Source organism: Ochlerotatus camptorhynchus, unplaced genomic scaffold (genome assembly GCF_037179485.1).
Source record: "Ochlerotatus camptorhynchus isolate MF236.1 unplaced genomic scaffold, CSIRO-AGI_Acam_v1.1 ptg000139l, whole genome shotgun sequence".
NCBI classification, from domain to species: domain Eukaryota; kingdom Metazoa; phylum Arthropoda; class Insecta; order Diptera; family Culicidae; genus Ochlerotatus; species Ochlerotatus camptorhynchus.
In genome coordinates this window covers 2,366,589-2,378,631 of record NW_027040629.1, presented here as the reverse complement: position 1 = coordinate 2,378,631, position 12,043 = coordinate 2,366,589, and the positions used below count along the sequence as shown (strand labels likewise).

The 12,043-nt window shown below is 37.7% G+C and overlaps 3 protein-coding genes across 4 annotated transcripts in view; 1 reads left to right on the top strand and 2 right to left on the bottom strand.

Annotated features, from left to right (window-relative positions):
• LOC135700616 (deoxyribonuclease TATDN1) overlaps positions 1 to 5,532 on the top strand; it is a 155,320-nt gene extending 149,788 nt beyond the window's left edge. The window contains exons 2-5 of one of the 2 annotated variants that reach the window (XM_065221177.1): positions 4,440 to 4,459; positions 4,518 to 4,697; positions 4,760 to 5,357; positions 5,421 to 5,532. In XM_065221177.1, the coding sequence (XP_065077249.1) occupies positions 4,444 to 4,459; positions 4,518 to 4,697; positions 4,760 to 5,357; positions 5,421 to 5,517 (891 nt within the window). In that variant the 5' untranslated portion in view covers positions 4,440 to 4,443 and the 3' untranslated portion in view covers positions 5,518 to 5,532. Of the gene's footprint in view, positions 1 to 4,386; positions 4,460 to 4,517; positions 4,698 to 4,759; positions 5,358 to 5,420 lie in introns of those variants that run through there. The other variant, XM_065221176.1, reaches the window with a different exon arrangement.
• Positions 94 to 1,172, bottom strand: LOC135700579 (uncharacterized). The gene is made up of 4 exons (XM_065221109.1): positions 981 to 1,172; positions 782 to 917; positions 322 to 655; positions 94 to 236 (listed from the first exon to the last, which is right to left on the bottom strand). Exons 1-3 carry the CDS (start codon positions 1,100 to 1,102, stop codon positions 338 to 340), a joined length of 576 nt encoding a protein of 191 aa, XP_065077181.1. The 5' UTR covers positions 1,103 to 1,172; the 3' UTR covers positions 94 to 236; positions 322 to 337.
• Positions 5,533 to 5,672: 140 nt separating the features above from the next.
• Sgt1 (suppressor-of-G2-allele-of-skp1) lies at positions 5,673 to 6,349 on the bottom strand. Its single transcript, XM_065221182.1, has 2 exons — positions 5,953 to 6,349; positions 5,673 to 5,891 (listed from the first exon to the last, which is right to left on the bottom strand). Exons 1-2 carry the CDS (start codon positions 6,319 to 6,321, stop codon positions 5,703 to 5,705), a joined length of 558 nt encoding a protein of 185 aa, XP_065077254.1. The 5' UTR covers positions 6,322 to 6,349; the 3' UTR covers positions 5,673 to 5,702.
• Positions 6,350 to 12,043: the final 5,694 nt, after the last annotated feature.

Sequence of the window (12,043 nt, the reverse complement as noted above, 5' to 3'; positions counted from 1 at the left end):
ATAGGAAAATTTAATTTAACGGTTCTTTTCAAGATTTAAATGAATACTGTCCCCTAAAAAAAAAGGTGAATTGTGATATGAATAACTTACACATTGATTTTATAATGTGCTGATTTGTACTATGTATTAAACATCTGTTCATCTTACTGCTGGCTTCCATGAAATCTTTACAATTGTGGATCACACATAACTCGTTCTTGTTGCCGGTTGGACTTAAATCCCATACTATTATAATACTGGAGTAAATTTAAAATGTCAAGATACGTCGACTATTCTATTTTAAATCGTAAAAGTCAACTTCAAGTTACTGTGCTCACTTACCATCCCGAGCTCCTTCTCAAGGTTTACCGCTATATTTTTCCCTTTGGTACATCTTAAGAACCTTTTTCGGTGGTACCAATTCCCGGCTCAGCCCAGGTCGTTTTTTCTTATTCGTTTGTTTGCGGGCCACCTGAGTCGCTTCCGTTTGTCCACCAGAAGGGCCCTCTGCACTTGCGGGTTCTTCTGTTTCAACCTGAACTCCATGCAAATCTTTCTTCAGTATAAGATCGGAGTCGTGAGCAAAATTACACTTGCTGCCGAATCGACAGCGACCCTTCCTATAGCTCCAGCAAATTTTACGCTTCTGCTCACTGATTTCATGTTCCGGATCAATCTGAAATCGTTCAAGAGCGCTTTATTTTAAGACAAACTATGTAACCGGGTTAACGGTTTCGGTATCATGGAGTTATTATGGGGGATCAGCCATGCCGGGTTGATGAAACTTTACAAATAACATTACCATTTTGACATGCTTCTCCAAACTTGCCATCTTGGCGTCTTCTGCTTCCTTAAAAGGATTACTAAAGACACCTCCAGGAATCGACTTCTTTTCGTTGGCCAACATTAAACTTGCACTGGGAAGCGTTGAAGCAGTACTGGAGGAACAAAATCTACATCGTCACATTGAACTAACGAGCTCCAAGCGTGTTTGCATGTACCTCTGTGTGGTGTTGTCCGTTTTCTTTTCCTCACAGTTTGATTCATCGCCGGAATTACTGGATCCGGATGACGAACTTTCATCCTCGTCACTGGTTCCATAATCTGCGACAAGGGAGAACATAATTCGTGTCTGTTGCACCACGAATAAAGCCAAATTTTAAATTATTATTCAGGAAAAAAATGTTTTTTTTTATACAAAAAAGTCCTATGCAAAATGGAAAACTTTTGTGTGTAAACAAGTTATGACAACACTAACGAGGATTCCATAACGCAAAATTGAATAATAATTTGAGAAAACGTGTAACAATCATAACGTTTCACGGAAAGACGAAATGACTCAAAATTAAGTGTTTTGTACGTTTTGTACTCATTTTGACAACTATAAGTGCACACAGAAAAACAAAACTACCCACCGCTTGGGTTTTTTAAACTTAAATTTGAGTTATTTGACCTATGCCCGTTTCATTTCCTCTCGCTATTGTTGTCAAAAATAGAACGAAAGATTCGACTCAACCGTCTAGTTCCGTACGAGAAGCCAAAATTGAGTAATATGCGATATACCCAAATTTGAGTTAATTGAACTTAATTTTGGGTAGAAAAAATTGAAAATAACTTAGCGATTGGTAATTTTTTTTGCCGTGCTTAAATGCAAACTACTTTGAGCCGGTTTACCCAAATTTGGCTTATCGTACGGAACATGGGAGATGAGTGAAAAGAACTTAATTTTGGGTTGTTTTGAATTTCTGTGCAACCAGTCAAAACCGAGGGGCGATTCACTTGTGTATTTTTGATTCAGGCCAACGTATTGAAGTATTTTTTTTTTATCGAATAAGCGTGTATTTTGTGTAATAATGTATATTTTGAATATTATGTATTTTTTTGTGTATTAGAAAAATAAAAGTGTATTTTTATGCATTAATGTATTGAAAATCAGATATAATGTCGTTTTCGTTTTTGCGGTGTAGCACTGGTGTAGTGTAAGCAGGAATAAGCGCGAGTCTTTGACAGCTCAACAGCATTTGCTTGTAAACAAAGGTGCATCCTATATCTACACCCTAAAATATATCGGTGTACGGCAGTGTAGCACCGGTGTAGCTACACCGCAAAAACGAAAACGACATAAGTGTATTCTGTCATTTCAGTGTTTATGTTTACCACTCGAACCGAGGATCTCCCTTTTTATGGCACAGACCTGTTGGTCCATATTATCGAACCGAGGATCAAAAGGATGAAACTCACAATGTTGACGTTTTGTTTGACAAATGCACAACACACGTTAACTTTGAAATACCCACTGATCAGTAGAATTTTACCCATTTTAAAGAAAAGAGGCTTAACTCATTAACTCATTAGGGACTGTTCATTAACTACTTAGACAGTTTTGACGTAGAACTACATCTTTGTCGACTATACTGGGGTGCAAATCAAAAAATATGTGTGATGAAGGAGTGTTAGGTTTTGAACGCTTGTAACTTTGTCATTTATAGATGAAATTAAAATCAAAATACGCCAATCTATACGATATAACATTACGAACCTACTGAAATAAATATTTTTCCAATTTTTCTGTAATTAAACTTTTGAAAATGTACAAATGTTAATGTTATCACTGTTTTCATGAAATAAGCCTTTTTCCCAAACCCAGTCATCATAAACGAATCCCTAATAAACGAATACCACAGACAAACAGACATAACACATTGAATATTTCTCAATGTAAAACATCGTCGCTAAAACATTACCGCCATCTGTTGAGTACACTGTGGTGGGTAGTACGCTGAACAGATGGCGGTAGTGTGTAAACGTCAAACGCAAGGGAATTGACTATGCGCGCCACAGGTGGCGGTACTACCAACTACGATACTTTTGAATTGACCGTTAAATGCTTGTTCGATGAACAACTTGCGAGTGTTAGTGTGAATTGTATCCCGGATGGGTAAACTATCCCACAAATGGTTTGGATGATACCCCGAACACGTTGTTAAGCTCTCTTTTATGGTTATTTTTATTAGGGATACCACTAGGTTGCACATCATTCTGCTTGAACATGAAAAGATATAAATCAGCGCTGCTCTCCTGCCTCTGCACATTACCGATTCGGACGGCGTGGCACTAGCTCGGGCACTAGGTCTTGCAGAAAGCAGGAAACCACAATGAGGAATGCGACACAATAAGAAAAAGAAATGTTTGTAAACCCGCTCCCCCTTCACAAAAACCTCTACCCCCCCCCCCCCCCCCCTAACAATAATCCGAAAAAGACATGGACTTTGACGATCACTTTTTTCCGGGAAATAAATTTTAACCAAACCACAATTATTAGTAACAACCAGGACCGTACACGATTGCTTTTATTGACAATAATCGTATTGTCAAAACATTCAATATTGACGTCAATACATAGGTATTGACAATATTTCTGTATTCACATCATCAATATTCATGTCAATAATTCCCCTTCGCGTCAATATATTGACGCGAAGGGGAATTATTGACAATAATATTGATGATGTGAATTCAGAAATATTGTCAATCTCGATATATTGATGTATTGACAATACGATTATTGTCAATAAAAGCAATCGTGTAGGGTCCACTAAAGGATAGTACAAAGTCCGCCATGTTTCACGAACAGTCTGACGTTTGCTTATGGATCTTCTCATAGGAGTAAAGAGCTACAGAGCTGGGGGGGGGGACGTGCTGTCAAATCAGCCTACTGATCATTCTTGTATGATACTGGTTCCAAACGTAAACAAACGCTGTAGGTTTCTTATGCCTTGTTCAGACTGGAGAGTTATAACAGTTCAGTTATAATCATACGTTCAGACTACAGAGTTATAACATGTTATAGCGCTTTCTTGATGGTGGTTTCTGTGTTGCAAATTATTTGACAACCGTTATAACATGTTATAACTCTCCAGTCTGGACAGCGTTTGAACGTACTATAAAGGGCCACCCACATTAGATCCGTTTGCGTTGCGTTGACGTAAATATGTCAGTTAGACAATAGATTTAGCTGTCACTTTGCCGCAACGCGTTCGATCCGGATCTAATGTGCGTGGGCCTTAAGGGGTCTAGTATTTTATTACTACTTCACTCAATTTTGAGTTTATCTCATCGGTCGTGCACACATTACATGCGTTACTCACGTGAAATTTAACTTCAGTTTGGACAGTTCAATTTGCGATCAACTTACTTCAACTGTGATTGAGTACGTTCAGAAAGCTGATCAACTTCATACTTTATTTTGTTCGCTTTCAAGCAATAAGAACACCAACCACCAGATCGGAGACGAATTGAATCAACTTGAACCGTCATTATCACTCTCGATATCTCACGCCATATTTACAGTGCAGGAGCTGTTGGTGTGCACGAATTTTTGATTTATTTTTCGATAAATTCACTTACAATTTTTTTAAATCGAATTTTTTTATGAATAATAGTGTCTTACAAAACATTCGGAAAATGCTGAAATTTATTGGTAACTTGTGCTTCGGATGGTAAAAAATAACTTAACCATATTTACACTCATGTTACAGATATTGGTGCTAATCTGACGGATCCTATGTTCCAAGGCGTCTATAATAATTCCACTAAGCATCAGGCTGATCTGAGCAACGTTTTGGAACGGAGCTGGGCGGCCGGTGTGCAGAAGATTATCGTTACATGTGGTACACTTTCCGATTGCGATCCGGCTTTTAAAATTGTGAACGAAAATGGTAAACAATAACTACCTTATAATTTATTAAAAACTGCGAACCGGTGCTTCTACTTCTTTCAGATAAGCTGTTTACAACCGTCGGTTGTCATCCGACCAGATGCGGAGAATTCGATGCCGATCCGGAAGGATACTTCGCGTCTTTGTGCAATAAAATAGATGAAAATCGTGACAGGGTCGTAGCGATAGGAGAGTTCGGTTTGGATTACGATAGACTTCACTTTTGTGAAAAGGACGTTCAAAAAAAGTACTTTGAACAACAGTTAAAACTAGCCGAAAAATATAAACTGCCATTGTTTTTGCATTGCCGTAATGCACATGAAGATTTCATTGAGATTTTAAGAAGGAACCTAGAAAAAATTCCCAAGAGAGGTGTCGTTCATACGTTTGACGGGACGTTAGAGGATGCCCAAACGTTAATCGACCTAGGGTTCTATATTGGCATCAATGGTTGTTCTTTAAAGACGGAGGAAAATTTAAAGGTGGCTTCTGAAATACCAGACGACAAAATAATGGTTGAAACGGACAGCCCCTGGTGCGAAATTCGACCATCGCATGCTGGCTCAAAGTTTATCCATACAAAATTTCCAGCCGTCAAAAAAAAGGAGAAATGGGACAAAGATATGCTTATTGCTGGACGATGTGAGCCCGCCATGATCATGTAAGTTTCATTATTAATTTTTAAAAAACTGTGGGCTAATTAAGTCATATTTCCGATTTGTAGGCAAGTACTAGAAGTGCTAGCAGGGATCAAAAATAAATCTGTGGAAGACCTTGCAGAACGCTACTACGATAACACTATCAAAGTATTCTTTTCTTGAATAAAAGTTGCATTTGATTCAAACAGTAATGACATTTGCTTTCAATTCTTGAGTTCAGTGTTAATCGTAAATTAAAAGAAAACAGATCATCTATCTGAGCATGTTAGTATAGGAAAAAAAAGGTCGGTTAAGATGGCAGCAAACAAACGAAATGAGAAACTATTCCAAAAGCGAAGGATTGGGAGTTACTCCCACTTTTTGAACTCGCAACCATCTGGCGGCTTAACGTCCACAGGCTTGGCACCTACTTCGGCCCAATTGGTGCTGAGGACGGTTCCACCAGATTCGTAGAACGATTTCATCATAGCCTTTTTGGTGTCCTCGTTTGCGTCCGCATATATTTTTCGGAATAGGTCCTGCACTGCTTCTTCACCCTGTTTTCAAATAGAACCTCGTCATTGAAGCTGTCAACTATAAATAGAATGATTATCAAACCTGTGGTTTGTCTTCCGCTTCCTGTTTTTCGATCTCCTTAGTTATCTTTTCCCAATCGTGCTGATTCTTTTTCGCGCTCGCTTCTGCTGATTTGATTGCTTCCCGTCGCTCCATAGCTTCCCAACGATGGCCGATAAGCTTCGCCAGCTTGATTTCCACCTTGCTAGGAGTGGCTTTGTACGAACTTTGCTCGACATTGATGGCGTCCCATAGTTTGATTGTTATCGGTTCGATTCCGTCCGCCTTGAGCTGAACCTCGCTCTGTTCGAGCGTGACGGAGTAGTTTTTTTCAGCAGCATTTTTTAGCAAAACTGTAACAGTTACACTCGTATCCGATTGATACCAGTCGTACTTGACCGTGCTGGTCATCTTGAGTTCTTTGTGCTGTTTTACTTAGCGAATGATAGTTACAGATTTTCCAAAATTTAATACCTAATGTTAAAAAAAGGATGCTTGATCATTCACGCACAAGAATGTTTTGTATTTTCTAGAAAATAATTGACAGATCTGTTCAGCGTTACCATCAGTATTAGCGTTACGCAGGTTGGACCCGAGAATCCAAAAGGGTCTCTCAGCATAAAAGGCCAGCGCTTTACAAATCAAGAGCAAATTTCCATTACGTCGAAAGCTGAGTGGTCGAAATCTGGGTATGTTGCCTATTGGTCCCAAGCAAACGATTAACGTACCCTATTCTAGTTGAAATTCTATTACTACACTATGTTTGTTTTGATTCGCTATGAAAGTTTGACAGATAACATCAGGGGTGTGTGGATTCATGCAGAACATGCAGGGGTGAGTGAAATAGCTTGGGACTGCTTGGGACCGTTGTTCTGGTACTGAGTGAGCCAAAAATAATAATGATTTTCTTCGGGACCCAGTGGTCTTAGAGTTACCTCTATGGTATTACCTATGCACTGATAAAATTTCAAAGATTGGTTTTATGTGTCACACATGAATTTTTGCAATGTGATCAACAAATGAAATCTATGTTTCGGACACATGCTTAATACGTGTACACATAAAAGTCAAGTGTAACCACACATAATATTCATTTGACTCATAAATTTCATGTGTGCTTCTGGGTGGATTCTGTTTATGTGTGGTCACATGAAAATCATGTGGAATTTCACATGGAAATTCGTCAACAAAAATGTGTGGAATTTTATTAGTGTGGTATTACCAACAATCAATACGAAACTAACGATTTTAAATTGGCTCACGACTTGACTAGCCTATTGGTCCCAAGCAAACGATTAACTTATCCCATTCTAGTCGAAATTCTACTATTACCTTGACTACTACACAGCACATCGAGTGAGTCCGCAGCTACAGAGGTGACAATACGGGGGCAAAAATGAACAACTTTTCTGTCAAACGTGAACCAGCTCGTGATTGGCTGATTTGATGTGTGTAAGATAGAGATAGACATAGATAAAGATAGAGAAAGAGATAGAAATTAAAGAGTAAGAAGCCAATTGTCACCTCTTCCCTAGCCTCTTCCTCTTAGGTCGGCAGTATAAATACTCAGAGGGAGAGTGATGGGCGGAGAGAATGTTTTGAGCCAAATGAACTGTAAAAACTGAGCCAGTCGAACATTCCCATTAGAATTTTCTGAGGATTTCTTATTCTTACTAGATTAAATTTGAGAGTATTGCAATCGGACAGAAATTCAATCACCTTTATTTTTCGTGTGCTTCTCAAATTCAACTAGTTTTTGGAATCAAAAACAATATTCTAACTCAATTGATTAATTGATCTTCATTGGAAAAAAAAAATGTGCAAAATATTGCAATGCAATCAATTATTATTTTGCACGTAAATCGAATCAAAAATAAAAGTCATGTGAAATGCTAGCTTTTAGCAAGGGTTGCAAGATAATTAAGGTACAAATCCCTGCTGCCAAATTGTATTTTGTTTTCTCCGCCTATCTCTCCCTCTGAATATTTCTAGACAAATAAAAATCCAGCTGTGTTGTCAAAAAATAAAACGGTCAGGATTAGAAATACTCAGTGGGAGAGAAGAGCAGAGATGATGTTTTGAGCCAAACGAACTGTCAAAATCTGAGCCAATCGAACATTCCCTTTAGATTTTTTTTATTCTTACACTGATACAAAATCCATTGGCAAAAATACTATATTTCTGGTTTAAACTCGGCTCAAACAATGAAAATAAATGTCATGAGATTAGATTTGTTCGAGAAAAATCAGTTTTTTATTGTTAAGGTCAGGTTAAGGTGCTTAACAACCCCGCTATTTTACCACAAACGAAGTGACAGACGGAGCGGCTCGAAAACTTTGGTGACTAACCTGCTATTTCTATTTTTCAGTGTACCACATTGTGGTAGATAGAGTTGGTGTGGAATAATAATAATGAAATAAATAAAAACTTGAGAGGTGAGTCAAGTAATGAAACACTCAATTTGAGTTAAACTAAATTAGAGTGGAGCGTGGCAGAAGTGATAATAGAGAGATGCGAACAAAATCTCATGCTTAGTGAGGGGAAATTCTGACACAGCACGGAGGTATAAAAACGAGCTACCTAAGCTCGTAGAGGTCATTCTTGTAACTAACTTTGGAAGCAACGGAGACCAAACAGCAGCAGTAGCAGCAGCAGCAGGAGCATCAGCAGCAGGAGCATCAGCAGCAGGAGCATCAGCAGCAGGAGCATCAGCAGCAAGAGCAGCAGCAGCAAGAGCAGCAGCAGTACTGGAAGCAGATTAGTCGAGATTCGTGTAGCCGTGACCGAGGCTGGAAACCTCGGTCCGGTCACGACACACACCATCTTCTTCTTCTTTCCTTTATTTAACGTCGATCTCTGTTCCGCAATCTAGTGCCAATCACCGACGGACATCGATTGCCATCCATTGACGACAATCGAATGTGAAGGAAGGCAGCTTCCACACCAACTCTATCTACCATCTGAAATTTTGAAAGTAATAGTTATGGCTGATAATATTGAAGATAATGAAAGTTGAAACTGATGTCAATATTGTAGTGGAAATGATGAATTCTATAACAATAATGATAATAATAATAATAATAAAATAGGATGCATGTGTACTCAAGAGTACAGGAGGGGAAGGATGTGGTAGATAGAGTTGGTGTGGAATAATAATAATGAAATAAATAAAAACTTGAGAGGTGAGTCAAGTAATGAAACACTCAATTTGAGTTAAACTAAATTAGAGTGGAGCGTGGCAGAAGTGATAATAGAGAGATGCGAACAAAATCTCATGCTTAGTGAGGGGAAATTCTGACACAGCACGGAGGTATAAAAACGAGCTACCTAAGCTCGTAGAGGTCATTCTTGTAACTAACTTTGGAAGCAACGGAGACCAAACAGCAGCAGTAGCAGCAGCAGCAGGAGCATCAGCAGCAGGAGCATCAGCAGCAGGAGCATCAGCAGCAGGAGCATCAGCAGCAAGAGCAGCAGCAGTACTGGAAGCAGATCAGTCGAGATTCGTGTAGCCGTGACCGAGGCTGGAAACCTCGGTCCGGTCACGACACACATGGCAACACCACTACTACTGGATTGTACCACATGGCAACACTACTACTAGATTGAACTAGCATTTTCACCAAATGTACTAGAATGTTTTGGTTCTATCTCTTTCACTCTACTCAAAACTGAAATGCATAAAAAAATGATAAAATGAAACGCACTCTTTGAACACTGCCAAAGAATCATTGTACACAAAATCAACTTTGTTCAAATCAAAACAAAAAAACTAACCCATCTGGTGGATGATGGCACAAGCTTCCAAAAAAATTCTATTACAGTGAACCACATTATTTAAATGGATTTCTTCGCCACCCGCATAAACGCGAACCATCACATGACCTTACCGATAATGGTTATAAATTGTTTATAATCCCTGCTAAACTTCAACTGAAATGGTTATGGAACTTTACATGAACGTTTGTGTGATAAAGTTTTAACCTTATGTATTATGGTTTTTTGGAAGCGGACCTTACACATAATGGGTTGTTAAGAACCATTACCATTCAAAATTCTTGTTTTCTCCATACATTATCGGAAAGAGAACTATATTAGAACTTTTTTACTTATGGTTTGAGAACATTAATGGTTATGGTTATGGTAGTCAGTAAGGTCCATTAATGGTTTTGTATTATCGCTCAACTTTACGTGAAATATATCGTGAATTGGTAATCAGTAATTTACAGGCAACCAATTTGCGATATATTCCACATAAAGTTGATCGATGTTACAAAACCACTCATGGATCTTACTGGCTACCATAACCATTACCATTAATGTTCTCAAACCATAAGTTAAAAGGTTTTAGTATAGTTTTCTTTCCGAAAATGTATGGAGAAAACAAGAATTTTGAATGGTAATGGTTCTTAACAACCCATTATTTGTAAGGTCCACTTCCAAAAAACTATAATACTTAAGGTTAAAACTTTATCATTAAACGTTCATGTAAAGTTCCATAACCATTTCAGTTGAAGTTTAGCAGGGATTATAAACAATTTATAACCATTTTAGGTAAGGTCAATTTATGGTTCGCGCTTATGCGGGCAGTTAGTCGTCTGTCACTTCGTTTGTGATTTTACTGTAAATTTCTCAAATACCATGATTTTCATAGTCGTGAACCATAAATTCTGTTTTGATTTTAAGGCAATCAACAAAATTGTTCAATGTTTTGACACACTAATAAAATTCCACACATTTTTATTAACGAATTTCCATGTGAAATTCCACATGATTTTCATGCGACCACACATAAACAAAATCCACCCAAAAGCACACATGACATTTATGAGTCAAATGAATAGTATGTGTGGCGAGGGGCGCGCCCTTTCAGATATAAGTGCGTGATATTTAAAATACATCCCTAATAAACAAATACCATAAACGAACTGTATCCCGGATGGGTAAACTATCCCACAAATGGTTATGATGATACCCCGAACACGTCGTTAAGCTCTCTTTTATGGTTATTTTTATAAGGGATCGTAGTTATTTAAATACTTTGAAGACAGTAATAACAAAGAAGAATTTAAATACTTAAAGCGGTATTGAAAATAATTAACAAATAATTAGCGATAATTTATGTAACGACAAATAATTTAACTATATTGTTAATAATTTATATATAAAATTTGTGAGTAAATAAAGTATTTATTGAAATTCAGAGTTTATTCAAAGTATTTAATGCAGTAATGGTCAGCAGGCTGTGTACCCGCATAGAAAAGAACCATTTCTAGAACAGTTCAAACTTCACTGAAACCTTACTAGCTATGTTAACTTTATACAATATAATATACACTATAGTATTGAAAGACTAGTGCGTGCCCCGATGTGTGGTTATACATGGCTTTTATGTGTACACATATTATCATTATGTACATAGATATCATTTCAGTGCCAACATTTCAAAGGGGCGTAATTGCATTTGTAAACAATGGCTTTAGTCGTCAATTTCTCGCAAATGAAAGCTCACTCATGAAAATGAATGACACCAGCATGCAGAGGTATGTTTCATGTATCAGCTAGCATTTGTAATTTGGAGAGGTGGGTTTGAATTTGCGAGAAATCGACGTCTAAAGCCATTGTTTACAAAAGCAATTACGCCCCTTTTGAAATGTTGGCACTGATTTGTTGATCACATTGCAAAAATTCATGTATGGGACACATAAAAACAATGAAATTTTATCAGTCCAGTAAATATCATGGTTTCAATGACAATGAAATTCATTGTATTTTTATTGGATTTTTTATGGGGTTTTAAACCAAAGAGTTAGCCCATGCATTATCTGTCAAAAAACCCGAAAACGTATGCATTGTTCGCCTGCCTTAATAATATTTAAATTGAACGCTGAAATACTAAAGCCCTTTAATTAAAGTATGGACGACTGTCACCACAAAACTGAAAAAAAGCTGTTCCAATCGAGCAAAGCGGTGCATTTTGACGGTTCGATTGGAACAACTTTTGACAGACGTCCATACTTTTACTGTAGGGCTTTATAATACTAAGGCTAAATACGTGTTCGATACTGAGCAGAAAGTATTACACCTGTTTGTCTGTGGCATTACGGAAATATCGATTTAAATTTTCCGGATTAAG